At 45.2% G+C, this 18,188-nt stretch overlaps 2 protein-coding genes across 2 annotated transcripts; both read right to left on the bottom strand.

Annotated features, from left to right (window-relative positions):
• Positions 1–3,365: 3,365 nt before the first annotated feature.
• On the bottom strand, positions 3,366–4,303 carry LOC131650262 (protein MAIN-LIKE 1-like). The gene is made up of 4 exons (XM_058919982.1): positions 4,280–4,303; positions 3,876–4,190; positions 3,529–3,774; positions 3,366–3,452 (listed from the first exon to the last, which is right to left on the bottom strand). The coding sequence occupies exons 1-4, from the start codon at positions 4,301–4,303 to the stop codon at positions 3,366–3,368; spliced, it is 672 nt and encodes a 223-aa protein (XP_058775965.1).
• A 1,240-nt stretch (positions 4,304–5,543) lies between these two features.
• On the bottom strand, positions 5,544–8,039 carry LOC131646993 (bifunctional adenosine 5'-phosphosulfate phosphorylase/adenylylsulfatase HINT4). Its single transcript, XM_058916911.1, has 6 exons — positions 7,883–8,039; positions 7,752–7,798; positions 7,541–7,617; positions 7,337–7,403; positions 7,029–7,106; positions 5,544–6,926 (listed from the first exon to the last, which is right to left on the bottom strand). The coding sequence occupies exons 1-6, from the start codon at positions 7,964–7,966 to the stop codon at positions 6,830–6,832; spliced, it is 450 nt and encodes a 149-aa protein (XP_058772894.1). The 5' UTR covers positions 7,967–8,039; the 3' UTR covers positions 5,544–6,829.
• Positions 8,040–18,188: the final 10,149 nt, after the last annotated feature.

Below are 18,188 nucleotides of genomic sequence, written 5' to 3'. Positions count from 1 at the left end.
CATTCAATTAGGGTCATAGTTTTGACTTGATAGTTTACTTTTTCTAATTTAATTTATAAAAATCACGAGCAGCTTCAATAGTTTTGCACATCCAATCTACTCTTTTTTCTTGTTTATTCACATTGAAAGATGTTGACAAATAAAAAATGATAGTCTAAATATGGAAAACTACATGTAGCTTCAATGGTTTTTACACATCCAGTATGCTTGTTTTACTTGTTTATTCATTTTGAAAGATGTTAATTAACATAAACCTTTATGTGAAGAAATATTTGAGTACATCTTCATATTTATTTCTTTTGCAGCCAAATTCTTCAATTATTTTGTTGATAGCTTGGAAAACAAACAATTATTTAGGTTTTCAATTATTTCGCACCGTTGAGACTTCGAGATCTAAATGCACCATAACACTACAAATTCAATTTTAGAATCACGGTCAAGTACAAGTAAAAAAAAATGTTTGTATTACAAAATTTAAATGTGTCTTGATAAATATTGAAATTTGAACGCTATCATTTAAGTGGCGCAAGTAGTCTTTTCTCTCAATATCTACTCATGTTCATTCAAACTAAACATTTTCATCAACTTTTGCTCCTCTTTATTCAGGACAAACAGTTTCATCTCTCACATTTAGTAAGTTTCTCATTTTTATTTTTTTTGTTTTGCTTTTGATGCATGCAACTACTAAAATGATTCTAGTTAAACTCCATTAAATTACATCCAATAGAAACTACTTAAGCTACATTAGATTACATATTTCATTAAAATCTTTATGAATTTAGGTTGTAGGGTGCGTGTTGGAGTTTCTCATTGATGCAAGAAAAATCGGATTTCAAAATTTGTATTCACCCATTTGAAAATCCGGACTTCAAAATATGAACCCCAATAGGGATAACAAAATATGGATTTGTATGCATGTTATTCTTTTTGTCATTTTGTTTGTGCTTGCTAATGATATGTCTTGTCTTATGTGATTATAGTAAAATGATTGACCAACAACCAAGGTACAAACATGATTGATTTTCTCAACATACTTCAATACGTAGGGAGAGAGCCAAATAATTGTGAATTATTGGAGAATCATCTCGGTCTCAGCTATTGAGGAATTGTCTTCCTGTCATCATGTATCTCTTGATCATGACGAAGCATCTGCTACTTCTGTTCAAGCTCCTAATGTTGATGTACCTACGCATGACCCACATCATGGGCGCTCATTTTCGGACCTTAGTCAAACTGGCCTGGGCCAGCTTCATATATATATATATATATATATATATATATATATATATATATATATATATATATATATATATATATATATATATATATATATATATATATATATATATATATATATATATATATATATATATATATATATATATAGGGCATATCATATGAGAATGTCTTCTTTATATGAAAATGTGAGATTGAATTTGAACCTTTAGATTTTAAAATAAATGGCGGAGATTATGTGTAAATCTTTTTTTTCTCTCTCCTACATCATTTATTTTAATAATGGAGGAGAGATAAAAAAAGATTCACACATAATCTCGACCATTTATTTTAAAATTTAATGGTTCACATAAAATTTAAATGTTCACATATATATATATATATATATATATATATATATATATATATATATATATATATATATATATATATATATATATATATATATATATATATATATATATATATATATATATATATTCTTTAACAAATAAATGCATATTCTATCAAAAGTGATTTGTTATATGTGTCCAATTTAAATCTCCAGACGGTGTAAAAAGATAATTTCGGGTTACCATAAGCTTTGAGAGAAGTGGAGGGGGTGCTTTGACCAATTCCCAAAATAAAACCTTTCAGACTATTGTGATAATCCTTGAATCCATTAGACCCATTTTCACAAGGCCCAATGCATAAATTAAACCTTTCATAAATTAATCTTTGTGGTGGAAAAATTTACACGCCCCTATTTTTATACATGACACCCCCCTTTCTTTTATTCCAATTTTATTCTTGGAAATTTCATTATAACTGAAATTTCCGGTATGTTTCAATATTAGGTTTTTCCAACGGTTGAGATTTTGCTGACACTTTTGGAGGGTCCTGGTTGCACCGACACATATGTGGGGTCTAGAATGCACCATTATTTGTATAAATATGGATCTTAGGGTTATTGGATAACACATCATTTCAACAAAATGTTTCTTCCTCAGTATTTGATTAATGTAAAAGTGTATCTCAATGGCCGCAACCCTGATGCTCAAACCAAGATTCCAGATGAACCCGAATCCTTTGCCACCTTGAAAGAAACGTTGAATAATTTGCTGTCTGATTTCGATAACAGAAGGGTGACAAAGATCGAGTTTCGGGAGGACTGGATTGGTACAAATGGAAGGGTGAAATACAACTTAATCGAGTTGAAGAATGATGAAGATGTGAAGGTCATGTGGAAATAATTTTGCCGTAGGATAACTAAAGGTCTGATCGAGTTGGACGCGCAGATTCCAAGATCCGTGGATGACATAATGAAGTGTCTAAAACGTCCAGAGTCATTTGTTAGTGCCTAGGTTTTTTTCATGTTTCGGAGTATTGTTTATGTTTGTTGTTTGTAATCTGAAGTTTGTTAACTATGTTCGTTTGTTATTGATGTTATTTTTTTATCTACTTGAAACATGTAATAGCAAAAAAAATTATGCAATAAAAAATATGTTTGTTCGTACAAAATATACATATAATACAACCATAAAAAAAAATATACATAGGCCCTCCACGGGCAACATCGGCCAACCTAGCTAAAATACCATGAACCAAACCATCAGAGTTCACCAAACCCATGAGGCTATCTAAGTGAGCGGCGATGAACTGTAGGCGGCTATCCTAGTCACCTGCTAGAGGAGGAGGTGGTGGAGGTGGATCGAAAGAAGCCCTGGTACCTGAAGGCCCTAGAACGTCAGATGATGCGTTAGGTGGTATGACCCTATAGTGTGACACACTGTGGAACCACTCCAAGTATCCATCTTGGCACTGCCCAGGCTACTGAACCAATGTGACTGTATCAGTGATCTCATGGGGCTGATGATGTGACTCTGAAACCATCGATCAATGCCACCTGTTGGAGCCTTTGGGATCGGACGTGGGATGCCCTGTATATAACCATACTAGCGTAGACACCTCTCAGGCAAGTGTCTAGCCACATGACTCTCTCATCTAACATATCCTGAATATAAGGAAAATACATCAAAAGGACGATGAGAATGGTGACCTGTATACGGTGTCCATATGACATCATCTAGCGTCAGAGCATCCAGCATCCGTCTGTACTCAATCAACCATCCTGGAATGTCCTGTTTGGCCTACCACCTCTTCGCGCATGGATCAGCAGCCGCAACATGTTGGATCTTCCGCTCACAGATGTGAGGGAAGTGCTCGTAGATCCAACACTGCATAAATAAAAATCATCAAGCTCAGATAAATTATAATAAAACACCAAAAACTATGTAAAAAATTATAAGATACCTGTAACAAGCTCGGGTAACCAGCAAGCTGTCTGGTGTCAATACGAGATGCAGCATCAAGCGCCGAGTACAACATCGTCAACGCTGCCACTCCCCAAGCCCAACATGGGGTGTCAAGGGCGCTGAATAGAGAGAGATAGCAGACATCCATATAAACTCCAGACTTGTCCGCAAAGAGAGTACACGTCACTAGATTTAGCATGTACGCCCTAGCGGCAGCCTGGTACCTCCCTGCATCCACAAGCTCCTAATAAATCCTCCTCAACCAAGACATCCTAAGGTGAAAGCCCCGAATCTCACCAAACTCACGTAGGACCGTCACCTCATCAATCTCCAAAGCATCATCACCATGCGCACCGTCGTTGCCTGGTCCATATGAAATGGTGTAAAAAACGTACCAACAATCAGAAGGTGAAATAGGGCATCCACATCATCCAAAATCACCGTCATCTTCCCAAATGGAAGATGGAAGGATGATGTCTCTGGGTGCCACCTCTCAACAAAAGCTGATAACAGCGAGGCGTCCAGCATTGTCAGGGAGCATCCAGCAAAGTCCATCAGATGGAAGTCCTCAACTATCCTCCTCACCTGCTCAGGCATTAGTCTCTCGGGAAAGTTCTTCAACTTCGACCCGTGAGAAGCGACCTTCAACACTAGTCGCTCCTGGCAAAAAATTACAATTAAAACAAATAATTATAAATCAAATCGCGTAATAAAAATTAAGCACACTTAAGCAATGTTACATACCTCACCCTGCCATATTTTATAAGTGACATGGTCAGCGTATCCCGTCAACACGGACCTGTCAGAAGGTTCTATGGGGAAAGCTCCATCAGTGTGTACTTATGGCTCCGTAGATGCACCTGTGGTGGTGTCTGTATCCTGCACCACTCGCTCTTGACCTATCTGATCATCAGCCATCTCAACCTCTACCTTCGTCACTGGCTCCCCAACCACAGCTACCGGCTCCTCTACCTCCGTCACCGGCTCCCAAACCACTGCCACCTGCTCCACAACCTCAGGCACCGCGTCCTCAACCTGAACCACCTGCTCCTCCACAGCAGTGGATGCTCTACTAGTCTGGTGGCGAGGTGTCTGGAACCCCCTCACCGCCTGCTGCTACACCATCCATTTTCAGTTAGAACCGATTAAAGGAAGGCGTCCAGCACGTAACTGTGAGGCAGGTGCCTCATCAGCAGCTCTAGCAAGAGTACCGGCTCTATCTGTGGTCCGTCTCGCAATAGAACCATCCCTGCCTCTGGTCCTCACTGCTAAATTTTAAAAATTTCAAGAAATTAGCAATTTTAAAAAAAAATAGAAATACTAGAAATTTTGAAATTTCCGGTATGATCATGGGTATAGGAAATTTTAAAAATCCGTTATGAATATTAGTAAATGAATATACCGTAAATTTTGAAATTTTCGGTATATTCTACCATAAATTTCAAAATTTTCGGTAGAATATACCTCAAATTTCCCAAAAATCACCGTAAAACTTGATTTCGCAAAATTTCCAGTATGCAAACGAAACTTTCGGTATGCTCTAAAAATTTGAAAAATCCGGTTGGATACGTGAATTTTCGAAAATGTGGTAATGATATTTGGTTGGGCATTTCGGTCTTTTCATTGGTTTGGGAGTGTCATGTTTGATTTAAAGGGTGACATGCAGATTCCTCTTTATGGTGGTAGGTTAAATTCTCCACATATTTTATCAATTTTAAAATTGCCCAAGAAGAAAATTGGGTTAAAAAGTGTGAACTAAACTTTTGATAGATCATTATATAATTTATGGTAACAGACCAAATTTTTGGTAGTTCATTTTAAAATTGTTGGTTTTCAAAATTCACGATAAAAACTCCTTTTTATCGAAAATTTCAAGATTTCCAATAAAATTCATGACATTGTCGGTAAAAAAACATGAAAATGGAAAAAATTCTTACTTTGATGAAATTGTCGGTATGAATTACAAATTTTCTAGTATCATCAAACAAATTTTGTGTGAATTCAGAAAAATAATTTTAAAGTTGTGAAAAATAATACAGTCAATTCACTCAATATGTAGGGAATGTCCAGTATAAGTTAGGGGTGGCAGATTAAATTCTCCTACAGTCTTTCTGAATAACCCTTGAACATCCTTAGACGTGCTAAAACAGTAAAACGTGGATGTGTGTACATTAGACGTGTTAAAACAGTAAAACGTGGATGTGTGTACAGAAACAGGTAAAAAATTAATCCAGTTGGATATAATATTATTTTATTGGAAAGTAGCCATTTCAATTTTTTCTGCTCAATAGAATTTATCCTCAATGTTAATTTATATTTCCAAATACAAATCAATTGTTAACTTCTACCTTATTTGCTTTCAATTCTTAAAATAATTTTTTATTTAAGAATTAACATATTATAGATACAAAATTTTCACTGTCGTTTAATAGTAACCCAACAAAATATTTTCCATATGCAGTAATCTGAGACCAAACCCCTACCATTTGCGTATGGGGTCCAAATCCCTTACCATTTGGACTAATCCATTGTTTGTATTCTCAAATCAATTCTATCAAAATCTTCAACAAAAAATTCAAGCAATAGTCTAAAAAGTGCAGCAAACAGCAGGACATGACAGGTCAATACTGGAACTGCAAGCAACTATGTCACAATCTCCCCCAAAACTTCTCCACTCCATTGGAGACACTCTAAAGAGAGAGACAACCAATGAGAAAACCATAGCTGATTTTTGTGTTTATTGTATTTTCAGCTTCATTCCCATATCTTTGGGGATAACAACAAACACTGAGTCTGAATAACACATTTCAAACCTGGTCTCAAATACATCTCATGTCTAAGAAATTGGGTGGAAAAAAAAAAAAGAAACAACTGTTCGGAAGTACTAAACCAAGATGTGTTTTCTCAAGTCTATTGAATTTCTTTATAAAGGTTGAACAAAGTTGTTGATGCTAGTGTTAGACGTGTTAGCATAGTTTGGTAGTCATCGCAACCTGGAGTTCTACTTCTAATTTGCACAGTTATGTTAAACTTATGTTAAAATTATGATGCAAGGGCTTCTATTATAATATATATAGCAATTACCATTATAATTTACTGTTCACCATTTGAATGTCAATTGTCAAGTAAGATATCGTATATGCATAATGATCTATAGACTCGAGGCCATAACTCTAACTTTCAGTCACCAAAAAATTTAACAGAGGTGAATTTTAATGGGAGCTGGAATAAGCATCTTTCTAGAAATAAGAAAAGCCAAGAATAACTTTAAACAACAATTTCATATTAATTTATACTTTTCAATGAACTCCAGGCACAGGCTTTATCTTTTCCAAAAACTTCTCTGCTTCGATGAAACCAATTGGCCCCAAAGACAAATACTTCATATATCTCCATCTGCTTAAACTCGTGAAATGATAAAATGGCATTTGTAAGTATTCACACAGCATTCATAATAAGAAGGTTAAGCACACATAAAGTAACTAGAAAGATTCATACCTGGGTGTATATGGTAGTGCAAAACAATGAAGGTGTAGGTGGTTAACAGAATTCAGTGGAGGCTGATGAAAACCAAATCTGAACAAAATACAACAGAAAAATCGCAATGTCATGTTTTATTCAAGCACAAAGGCAATCAATCATAGACAACATTCTATTACATCATACAAATAAGCATCCCGAGTAGAAACCACTTCTGATTCATACAAAATTACTAAAACAATAGCCCGAGTTTAACAACTTTAACACAACAAATCAACAAGGGAGGAGCATTTGGACTTTTCTACCGGAATTCAGAATCGAAATACCTGTACTGCTTTGAATGAGGTGCATCCCTGAGTAATAACATTTTTCCCACATCTAACATATGACTCACTGTATAAAGAATACAATCATGAAATTAAACCAATCACATTTGAAAATCTACACACACACAAAAAAAAAAAGAAAAATTTTAAACTGCCAAGTGGTTATTACATTACAATTTACAGCTATAATATAAGTTAATTTACCCAAAGAATAATCTTCGGTTCTTCTCTGAAGATCATTAACAGTAGGAATATGCTCCACAGGAACCACTAAGTAATGCCTAAAAATTTCCAACTTCAAATTAATCACTTAAATAAACATCAAAATTGAAATAAGTACAAAAAAAAATAAAAAGTTGAAATTGAAAATTGGTAGTAAATTATGAAATTGATAGAGATTGTGAATTGGAAAAACCTGAAAGCGGATGGATTAATGTCATGAAAAGCAACAACCTTATCATCCTGCAATTTTGGATTCAAAAACAGTCAGAAAGGGGAAAGAGTGAGAACGAAAGTGAAGAACAAGCGAAATAGAGAGAGACGAACAGAGTGGAGAATTGTATGGGATTTGGAGTTGGTCGCTATCTCACAGAAAATACAGGACGCTGTTGCTCCAATGGCTCCCGCCATAATTTTGCCCTAATGCATAGTATTGCCCAGAAACATTCAATGCCTATTGTTTTACTACACCAGAGTCGCTATTTAATAATTTAATTTTGCTTTTATTTATTGAATAAGTCATTATTTTATTCTATTAATTTATGTAACTGTCTCTTGTGTAATTTAGAATTTGTTATGGATTAGATCTCTCTTATTAAGATGTTAGAGATTAAATGGAAAGATTTTATAGATTTGAAGTACGAAATTGATTAATTTTATATACATTAAATTGATCTTCTTTCTTGTTAGTATTCATTTCACATTTTTTAAGCTCAGATGTATTCAGTTTCATATAATGTCAAAGTTACTACAATTTGTTTTTTGTTTTTTGGATTGGAGAGTTAAAAATCAATCAAATTACCTCTTTGACCTCATCTTTTTGGAAATAAAACATCATGTTCAATTATGCTTTCAGAATATTTCATTATCTTTTTAAGTGCCTGCATATGTGACACTTTAGGTTTTTATAAATCTGCTTATCTTTCCATACCTACATTGCGACATATATGACAGAAATTGCAAGCATACTTGATCGTACCTGATCAGAAGAATCGTCGTAGGCTGCTCGGACTGGATCTTCTAGGAAGGAGAAAAAGGGGGGGTGTACCTGCAAGGTACTCCAATGCCAAAGTAAGTTGACGAGCAAAGGAGCGCAAGTACTAGCTAAGAGTGAGTAAGAATTGAATACCTGACCCTCTAATTAAAGAGGGTATATATAGCCCCCAGCGCTGGGCCATGATCTCGCTATTGGGTTGGATCCCCAAGCCCAACTAGGAGACTGCCAGGTTTCCTGAGCGGAAATATCGGAGGTGCGTGTATGCCCTCTGTCCTGGTTAACCGCTCCGAAGTTCCAGGGAGACGCGGTCTTTCAGGAGCCACGTGGAATCCGAGTTGTTCGGAGGGTTGTATATGAAGGAACCCTGCGCGGAGCAGAGTCCTCGGCAACGAAGGTGTTTGCGGGGTCGTTAGTGCCGAGCATGCCTGGTGCCGAGCATGCCTAAGGTGGGCATCCTAGGTGCGTAGGAGGGTCGTAGAGGAACGTGGGCCTCTGAGGTTTACTGGGCCGAAAATCGTATTGGGCCTAACCTTGGCCCAGTCCAGAACAGGAGCCCCCCAAGTCGGAGTTTTCTGGTTAAGAAGTTGTGACTTTACCTTATGCTCGGGCCGGGGATCCTCGGGAGATGCTCGATGAGATGGCTCCTCGTCAACCAGATGTGCTCGGAGGGACAGCCTGTGGAGGGGCGAAACGTCACGCGTGGGCGACACGCGCTGACGTGGCATAGGTAATGATGGTCTAGGGTCTAGGAGGTGGCGCTTGTCAGGAGAGGTGACGCTTCGCCTTCCGAGCCCTTTCCCTATAAAAGGGGGCGAATCCTCTCATTTGGAAGTTTCCCTCTCCTTGTTTACCTGCTCGGCATCAGACAGGCGCTCCTCGGAAGATACTCTTCCAGATTATTCAACATACTATTCGACTGCCGAGAAGCTCATCCGGTCATCGTCATCATGTCCTCGAGTAAGTTCGCTTCTCTCTTCGTTGTTTTATTCATTTCCTTAGGGTTTGTGCGCTTTGTCCCCGTGATCGTCGTCGCAAACGTAGGCTGGATCCGATGAGAGGTCGTTGCCTCCTCCCTGGGTTATCCAGGCGATGCCCGGGGGTTAGCGTGGGTCGGTGGACCAGATGACGTTGGCGTTGGACCGTTGTGCCTGTTTAGATACGATTTTTCGTAGTCGTGTCACGTCAATTCGCGAGTCCCCGGCTGACGGGCGTCTTTCCTCGATGGGGGTTTAGCCGGGGGCTCCGCCGCTCCTGCTCTACCCTTTCGCTTGCATTGCGGTGGAAGGGTGGATTTGATGAACTGTCGAATTCACTTTCTCCCTTCTGCGTGCAGGTGGATCTGATTCGAGCGCCAGCTCGAAGTCCAGCTCGGAATCTGACTCATGGAGTAGCGAGTCGGACGGCTCGACGGCCACTAGCTCCGATGTTGAGATCATCGAGGATCAAAACGCGCCCTCTCTGGTCGACAATGACCATGCTGGTTCTCCGGGTTCCGACGCCGAAGGAGGGGTCTCCCCAATGCCCTTGTTTAGTTACGAATGCACGGTTGCGGCCGACTGGATAGCCTAGGAAGCCTTAACGGTCACTTCCCGATACACTGAGTCTCTAGACGGGGCCTTCACAGAAATCGAGGTTTTGAGAGAGGGCGAAGCGCCGAATTATCAAGTGATGTGCCCGTCTCAGGACGAGCGCATATGCTCTCGGTTCAACGGGGATGGCTTTGCGATGTATGAATATGTGTTCAAGGAGCTCGGCTTCCGATTGCCCTTCTCTGACTTTCAGAAATCGATGATGGCGTTTCTAAATTTGGCGTCGTCCCAATTGCATCCCAATGCTTTTGCTTTTATGCGAGCATTCGAGATCGTCTGTGATTATTTGGGTATTGGTGCCACGACCGCATTGTTTGGCCGGTGTTTTCGTGTTCAAAGGCAGGCGGCAGACGGGCGATATGGCTGGGTCTCGTTCAAAAATGCCGAGCGGAAGCTCTTCGGGATGTACACTGACTCTGTGAAAGGTTTCAAGGACCGATACTTTGTCATTCGTCCGCTCAGCCCGACGGCTTACTACGATGTGTCGGATTCCGTGGTCCTTCGTGACGCCGACGGGGAGTTAGTGAGGGGTGAGGACGGGCAGGTAGCAAGGGAATTCTGTACGAGGTTCCCGTTTTTCTGGTGGAAAGGTCACTTCTCGTCTCCCCCCAAGCATTACGTTTGGGAAGATGGGGACCTGGACGAGCAGGACGCAGAGTCCTACTCGGTCCTATGCAAATATGTAGACAGCTTTACTATGTCCCGGTGGGTGACGAGGAACGGGAATCCCGTATTGGACGAGAATGGTGTGCCGGTCGTGGAGCAGCGGCCTATTAATACCAAGGCTTTGTTATCTTGTCGGACTCCCGAGGAGACTCGGGCGTTGTTAGGTCGTGCCTATTCACCCTGCTTTCCCTTTTCTGTCCAGTGTTTTTGCTAACTCATTTGTTTTCTTTTTTTCTTTGTAGATGCCATGCCGGAGAAGGAAGACACGGTCCTGAAGATGGCCCTGGATGCGAAGAGGAACCAGAAGAAGAAGAATCGGGGAACCGGTGCTGCAGAGAACTCGGCCTCGGCAGGTTCTCCTCGGATGAAGGAGGACGAGAGGGCTTCCAAGAGATTTCGTGCTACCGAGGGGGGACGTCATGAGCCGTCGAGCCTGGGTCCCGAGCGTGGCTTTGTATTGCCTCCTTGCTACAAGGATGGAGGTTACTTCGAGAAGTTTCCCCTGGTTACCTCTCCGGATGAAGCTCGTCGGATCTGTGAGATGGACCCTCCGTCCCTTCAGAAACAGCTGGCGTGCGACGGTGCTGCCGTGATGAGGGTTTTGGGGATGGCCCAAATGTTAGCCAACGGTGGCTCGGGCTCGTCCGAGGCCCAGAAGGAGGCGGAGGCGGCAAAGAAGACTGCCGAGGACAGGGTGAAGACCCTGGAGACTGATCGCAAGGAGCTGAAGAGAAAGATCGACGCGGTTCTCAAGCAGAAGGACGGGGAGATTGCGGCGGAGAAGAAAAAGCTTGCCGACCTTCAGCTTGAGTGGGCTCCCTCGGCTGACGAGTCGCCGGATGTGGCTGCTCTGCAGACTAGGGCTGAATTCGTGGAGAAGATAGATGGCCTGAAGATAAGCTTGGCCGACATGGCTGAAGTCGGTTTCGAGCGTGCTGTTCGTCAACTGAGGCTTCTAAACCCTGGTTTGAAGGAGGATAATATCGGGCTTTCCTCGAAGATTGTGGACGGCGCGTTGGTGCCCGAGTCTCCAGGGAGTGAAGAGTAGATAGTGGTCCCGGGCCTGCGTGCCCTTCTTCTTCGGCCTGCGTGCCATTTTATCTTTTGTTGGGTAATGCCCGGACTATTTTTGGGGGCCTGCGTGCCCGGCATATGATTGTAACCTTTGGACATCGTTGGCCAATTTGGTCGGCAGTTTTAATGCTTTATAACCTTGTATGTTTATATTTGTTTATTTGCACTTCCACAGTATTATCGTTGTATGCTCGTATTTTGATAACTTTTCTGTTGGTTATGCCGAGGAATTACTTCAACACTTAGGATATTTCTTGATTGTTATTGGATACGCTCGGGTATCCCGGGGACTTACCCCGATACTTGAGACATTTTGGGTAACTATAGACTATGCTCGGCCTAGAGTGATTGCCCGGGCGTGTTGAGTACGGCCCGGGTGCGCAGAGCAGGTGAGCGCTGTTAGCGAGTACGAGTCCATGATCATGGCCAAGTCCTCGCGGCGTGAACGGTCCCATCGCGAGCTGGGGTTCTGCCATGCAGGTACTTCCACGGAGGGTCTAGGTGTAGAGTCTTCCGTGTGGTCGGTTCTCCCATTTTGTGGTAGTGTCCGACCTTTGCTGTCGTGGAGTTCTCGCGTTCGTACCTACGACGCGGATCCATACCCGGTTAGCGCCCGTGTTGGATACAGGCGTCCGAGGGTGTTAGGTCGGGTCTAACTGTAGTAACGTCTGAGTTTTTCAGCGTTCCAGGGCCGAGCAAGTTTTACTCCGAGGAGATCCTCGAGGTAGTAGGCGCCGTTCTCTGTTTTATCGTAAACTCGGTACGGGCCTTCCCAGTTTGGGGCTAGTTTGCCGTCGCGCGAATCCTTCATATTTCTGCGGAGCACTAGGGCGCCGACTTCGAATTCGCGCTTGATAACTTTGGTATTGTAGCGGAGTGCTATTTGTTGTTTTAATTTTGCTTCTCGGAGGGAAGATCCTGTGCGGATCTCCTCGACCATGTCGAGCTCCTCTCTCATAGCCTCGTCGTTGAGCTCCTCTTCGAGGGGTGACTCGGTGCGCCGAGAAGGTTCTCGGATTTCCACGGGGATCACGGCTTCGGTACCGTAGGTTAGCCTAAACGGAGTTTCGCCCGTTCTCGAGTGGGGGGTTGTCCTATACGCCCAAAGTACACTATGTAGTTCTTCGACCCAAGCTTTTTTGGCTTCGCCGAGTCTTCTCTTTAGTCCTCGGAGGATGACTCGGTTGGCTGCCTCGGCCTGCCCGTTCGTCTGATGGTGCTCGACTGAGGTGAAGTGTTGCTTCGTGCCGAGCCTGGCCACAAACTCTTGGAATTTTTTGTCAGTGAACTGGGTGCCATTGTCGGTGATTATGGCCTGAGGAACCCCGAACCGGGCGAGTATGTTTCGTTTGTAGAAACGGAGCACGTTTTGAGACGTGATCTTGGCAAGCGGCTCGGCTTCTATCCATTTCGTGAAGTAATCGACGGCTACCACGAGATATTTGTTTTGGTATGAACCGACCGGGAATGGTCCGAGGAGGTCCATTCCCCAAGTGGAGAAAGGCCAAGGTGATGATAGAGACTTGAGCTCGTTAGGGGGAGCCAAGTGCATGTCGGCGTGACGCTGGCATTTGTCGCATTTACGGACATGTTCTTTGGCGTCTTGTTGCATGGTCGGCCAGTAGTAGCCGGCTCTGAGGGCTTTCCTCGCTAATGATCGGCCGCCGAGATGCTGGCCGTTGATCCCCTCGTGGAGCTCTTGGAGTATCTCAGATGCTTGCGATGTGTCGACACATTTAAGGAGAGGGATGGAGAAGCCTCGTCGGTATAGTTTGTTTTCGACGACCGTGTACGAACAGGCTCGTCTCCTGATAGTTGAAGCTTCCTTCGCATCGGCAGGTAGTTCGTTCTTGGTGAGGAAGTTGTATACTGGGGTCATCCAGCAATGGTCGTCCCCGATGGCGAACACCTGTAGGACTTGGGCATTCTTGCTTATGCTCGGTCTGGGTAAGATTTCTTGGATCAGCGACTTGTTCCCTCCCTTTTTTCTCGTGCTCGCAAGCTTGGATAAAAGGTCGGCCCGCGAGTTGTGTTCCCGAGGGATATGTGCGACGTCTGCCTTTGTGAATCCTTTCATTTTTTCTTTGACGAGCGATAGATACTCGGCTAGTGTGTCGTTTTTGGCCTGGTAATCGCTGCTGACTTGGGACGCGACCAGTTGAGAGTCGGTATAAATCATGACTTCCCGAGCGCCCACGTCCTCGGCGAGGCGTAGGCCCGCTAGGAGGGCTTCGTACTCGGCCTGGTTGTTCGATGTGGTGAAGGATAGGACTAAGGATACTTCGATGACGAGCCCCTCGTCGTTCTCCAAGATGATACCGGCTCCGCTGCCCGCGTGGCTTGAGGCGCCATCAACATAGATGGTCCACTTATTCTCGGTGGGTGTTGGGGAGTTGGAGATCGTCGTCATCTCGGCCACGAAGTCGGCGAGTGCTTGGGCTTTTAACGCTTTCCTGCCCTCGTATTGTATGTCGAACTCGGACAGTTCGAGGGACCATCTCAGCATTCTCCCGGCCATGTCTGGTCGGCTGAGAAGTTGCTTGATCGGTCGGTCTGTCCGGACGATGATAGTGTGGGCGAGGAAGTAGTACCTCAGTCTTCTGGCGGCCGTTATTAGGGCCAGTGCGATTTTTTCTATCTGTTGATAGCGGACCTCGGGCCCTTGTAGGGCTTTGCTAGTGAAGTACACTGGCTTCTGCCCGTCTTCCGTTTCTCGGATCAGGGCCGCGCTGGCCGCCTCGCCTGAAACGGCCAAGTAGAGATAGAGAACCTCGTTGCTGTCTGGTCGGGATAGCACCGGGGGTTTGGAGAGCACTTGTTTGAGGTGGGATAATGCTTGTTCGCATTCCTCGGACCATTCGAAAGCCGCTTCCTTCCGAAGAAGCTTAAAGAATGGAAGTGCATGCTGGGCGGATTTCGCGACGAAGCGGGATAATGCCGTGAGCATTCCGTTTAGTACTTGGATGGATTTTTTATTGGTGGGGGTAGGGAGGTCTGAGAATGCTCGGCACTTATCAGGGTTGGCTTCTATTCCTCGTTCTGTTAAGTAGAAGCCGAGGAATTTGCCTGCCCGTACTCCGAAGGTACACTTCTCCGGATTGAAGCGCATCCTGCAGGACCTGGCCTGCTTGAAGACCCGCTCGAGATGTAGCGTGTGGTCGGAGTCTTCTCGAGATTTGACGATCATGTCGTCCATATACACCTCGAGCGTGTCGCCGATTTCTCCTCGGAAGACCTTGTTCATCATCCGCTGGTAAGTTGCTCCGGCGTTCTTGAGTCCGAAGGGCATTACGTTGTAGTAATAGTTGCCCGATTCGGTCATGAAAGCCGTGCATTGCTTGTCGCATTTCGCCATGGGAATCTGGTTGTAACCAGAATAAGCGTCCATGAAAGACAACAGTTTATAGCCGGCCGAGTTGTCGACCAGTCTATCAATATTAGGTAAACGGTAGGCGTCTTTTGGACATGCCCGGTTAACATCAGTATAATCAACACACATTCTCCATTTTCCATTAGATTTTTTAACAAGTACAACGTTTGAGAGCCAAGTTGAATACTTGGCCTCGGAAATAAAATTTGCCTCTAGGAGGTCTTTTACAGCTTTCTCGGCAGCCTCCGCTTTCTCGGGAGACTGCCGACGCCTACGTTGTACTACGGCCTTGGCGGTTGGATTGATGGAGAGGTGGTGGCAGGCGACCTCAGGGTCGAGTCCGGGCATCTCTGCGGCGCTCCAGGCGAACAGGTCGGCATTGGCTCGAAGGCAGGCTACGAGTTGCTTCCTCGGCAGGTCAGGGATGTCTTTGCCGATCTTCACTGCTCTGTCGGGGTTGTCTCCCAGGGGGATCAGCTCGAAGTCTCCGTCGGGGACAGGCCGGACGGGATGAGGGGCCTTTGATTGTGTCTCTTCCCCGGTCTTCAGTTCTTCTTGTGTAAACCTTGCATCGAGGTCGACCGAGCTGACGTTGGCCGTTGGAACCTGATCTTCCCGAGGATGCTTGTCTTCGGCTCTTGGTTTTTTGTTGGAGCTGGTCGGAGGGGCGATCAGCTCTAGTCCTTTGACGGAGGCATCGAAGATCCTCCTCGCAGCTTCAATGTCGGCGTTGATGGTGGCCACTTTCCCTGTCCTCGTGTAGAACTTCATCTTCAGATGGACCGTGGAGGGCACGGCGGTTAGCTCGGCCAGTGTTGGGCGTCCGATGATGCAGTTGTACAATGTTTTGTAGTCGATCACCAAAAACCTGGTTTTGACTTGTCTGGACGCTTCCCCTTCCCCGAAGGTGACAATCAGCTCGACGTAGCCCCATGGTTTGGTGGTGGCTCCGTTAAAACCCTGGAGGTCGGAACCCACATAGGGAGTGAGGTGCGAGTCGTCCAGCTGAAGTGTTCGGAAAAGGTGAGAGTACATGATGTCGACCGAACTACCTTCATCCACCAGGACCCGTCGAACATCGAAGTTTGCCATTCTGGCTCGGACGAGGAGGGGAATGGTGGCGTTTGGAGCTCCGCCGGGCAGTTCCTCGAGGTAGAAAGTGATTGGCTCTAACTTTCCTCGGAATTTCCGCAGAGTAGGGCCGAGATCGGCATTGGCGCTGAGTAGCTCGTCGAACTTTCTCTTGACTGAACTGACGGTGAGAGAGCCGGGGTCGCCGCCGTTGGAGATGACCATTGCGGTGGGGAAATGTTCCCAGGTGTTGAGGGCGGTCGTCACGCCGACTGAAGGGATGAAGTCTTCCGGTCGGGTTACGGACAGTGCGACTTGAAGCGGTCTGATGCCTGGTGAGTTCCCCTCGTCAGAGTTTCGAGGGATGTCTCTTCTGGAGGGTTCTCCCTTCTTGGTGTATTTTGCCAGGTGGCCCTCTTTGATCAGGGTCTCTATGGCATCTTTGAGATGTATGCATTCGTCGGTCATATGCCCGTGACTCTTGTGGTACTTGCAGTACTTGGACTTGTCCGTCCCCGGTCTTGTAGGATTTGACTTCGGGGGCCTGATGTTGGATTTCTTGAACTCGGCGTTCTGGCAGTCGGCCAGGATTTTCTCCCGGGAGGTGTTCAAAGGAGTGTAGTCGTTGAAACGCCCTGCCGGTCCTCGCCGTTCTTTGACATCTCGGGACCTGTCGTCCCTTCTTTTGTCTTGTCCTCGGCGTGACCCTGGATCCTCGAGGTTTGAGCTGCGAGCGGCATCACTTCCCCTCGAGGCTTTGATCGCGGCTGCCTCGCCTTCCTCAAAGTCGATGAATGCCTTTGCTTTGCGGAGGAGGGCATTCATCGAGTGCACCTTCTCAATCTTAATGGCCTTCTTGAAGTCACTGCCGGGGAGAAGTCCTCGCTCCAAGATGTACCTCTTCATGTAGTCGGCCGTCTGCACTTGGACGGCCTCCTTGTTGAATCTTTCAAGGTAATCCCGAAGAGGTTCGTTGGGTCCTTGTACCACGGCCTCGAGATTGGCTTCCGATTTCGGTTGTCGTCGGGAGGCTGTGAAGTGGCTCAAGAAGAGTTCTTTGAGCTCGGTCCAGGAATGGATGGAGTTCGGAGGGAGGTTCCTGTACCAATTCATCGCTCCCTTCCTGAGGGTGGTCGGGAAAATGCGGCACTTGATCGAGCCTCTGACGACGTGATAGTCCATGACCGCTTCGATGCTCCGAATATGGTCGTCGGGGTCAGTGGTCCCGTCGTATTGGTCCAATACTGGCGGTTTTTCCATCCCCCGAGGGAGGTGGGCTCTGCGGATATTGGCGGACAAGGGGCTGCGGAAGTCCTCCTCGTCGCTTGGTCCTGGTGAATGGTAGTGCCTGTTTCGTCGGGAATCCTCTTGGTTGTCACCCAACGCAGCTTTGGAGGGGCCCCGACGGCCCTGTTCGGGGGAGGGGCTTCTTTGTTCAGCGGCTTCAGGTTTCTGGTTCTTCCTGTTCTTTCTGGGTGGAGAACGGGAACGGGTCCTCCGGCGGCGATGTCTTCTCGGGGGAGACCTTGAAGAGGATGGAGAACGCCGACGGTATCTTCTCGGCGGTGAGCGCGAGGAGGAATAGGAGCGTGACCTGTAGTGCTTCCGCGGAGAGGGGCGACGTCGTCGCTGTCTTTCCAGTTCGTGAATTCGGTCGTCCTGAATTCTGAGGAGGCTGTTCGTCAATTGTATTTCTTTGAGCAAGCGGACGGTGATGGGGTCAGCGTCCTCGGGAATGTTGAGTGGTTCCTCTTCCTCTCCATGACGGGCTCTCCGCCTCTCGGAGGTGTGGGTGAATGAGGAAGCATGTTGCCCGTCTCGGAGGTCGGTCTCATTCACATTCTGGGCATGTTCCAGCCCGTTGGT

Source organism: Vicia villosa, linkage group LG2, assembly GCF_029867415.1.
Source record: "Vicia villosa cultivar HV-30 ecotype Madison, WI linkage group LG2, Vvil1.0, whole genome shotgun sequence".
NCBI classification, from domain to species: Eukaryota; Viridiplantae; Streptophyta; class Magnoliopsida; order Fabales; family Fabaceae; genus Vicia; species Vicia villosa.
Note: the sequence above shows the minus strand (reverse complement) of the source record. Positions and strands in the feature narration are given on the sequence as shown.

Bases quoted from the DNA above. Each gene is read 5' to 3' on its own strand.
- LOC131650262 (XM_058919982.1), bottom strand. From the start codon at position 4,303: ATGTCACTTATAAAATATGGCAGG. The intron at 4,191-4,279 runs GTGAGGTATGTA...ATTTTTTGCCAG, and splicing joins CACTTATAAAATATGGCAGG to GAGCGACTAGTGTTGAAGGT. The intron at 3,453-3,528 runs GTATCTTATAAT...TTATTTATGCAG, and splicing joins GTTACCCGAGCTTGTTACAG to TGTTGGATCTACGAGCACTT.
- LOC131646993 (XM_058916911.1), bottom strand. From the start codon at position 7,966: ATGGCGGGAGCCATTGGAGCAACAGCGTCCTGTATTTTCTGTGAGATA. The intron at 7,799-7,882 runs GTTCGTCTCTCT...CCAAAATTGCAG, and splicing joins CCCATACAATTCTCCACTCT to GATGATAAGGTTGTTGCTTT. The intron at 7,404-7,540 runs GTAAATTAACTT...TTCTTTATACAG, and splicing joins AACCGAAGATTATTCTTTGG to TGAGTCATATGTTAGATGTG.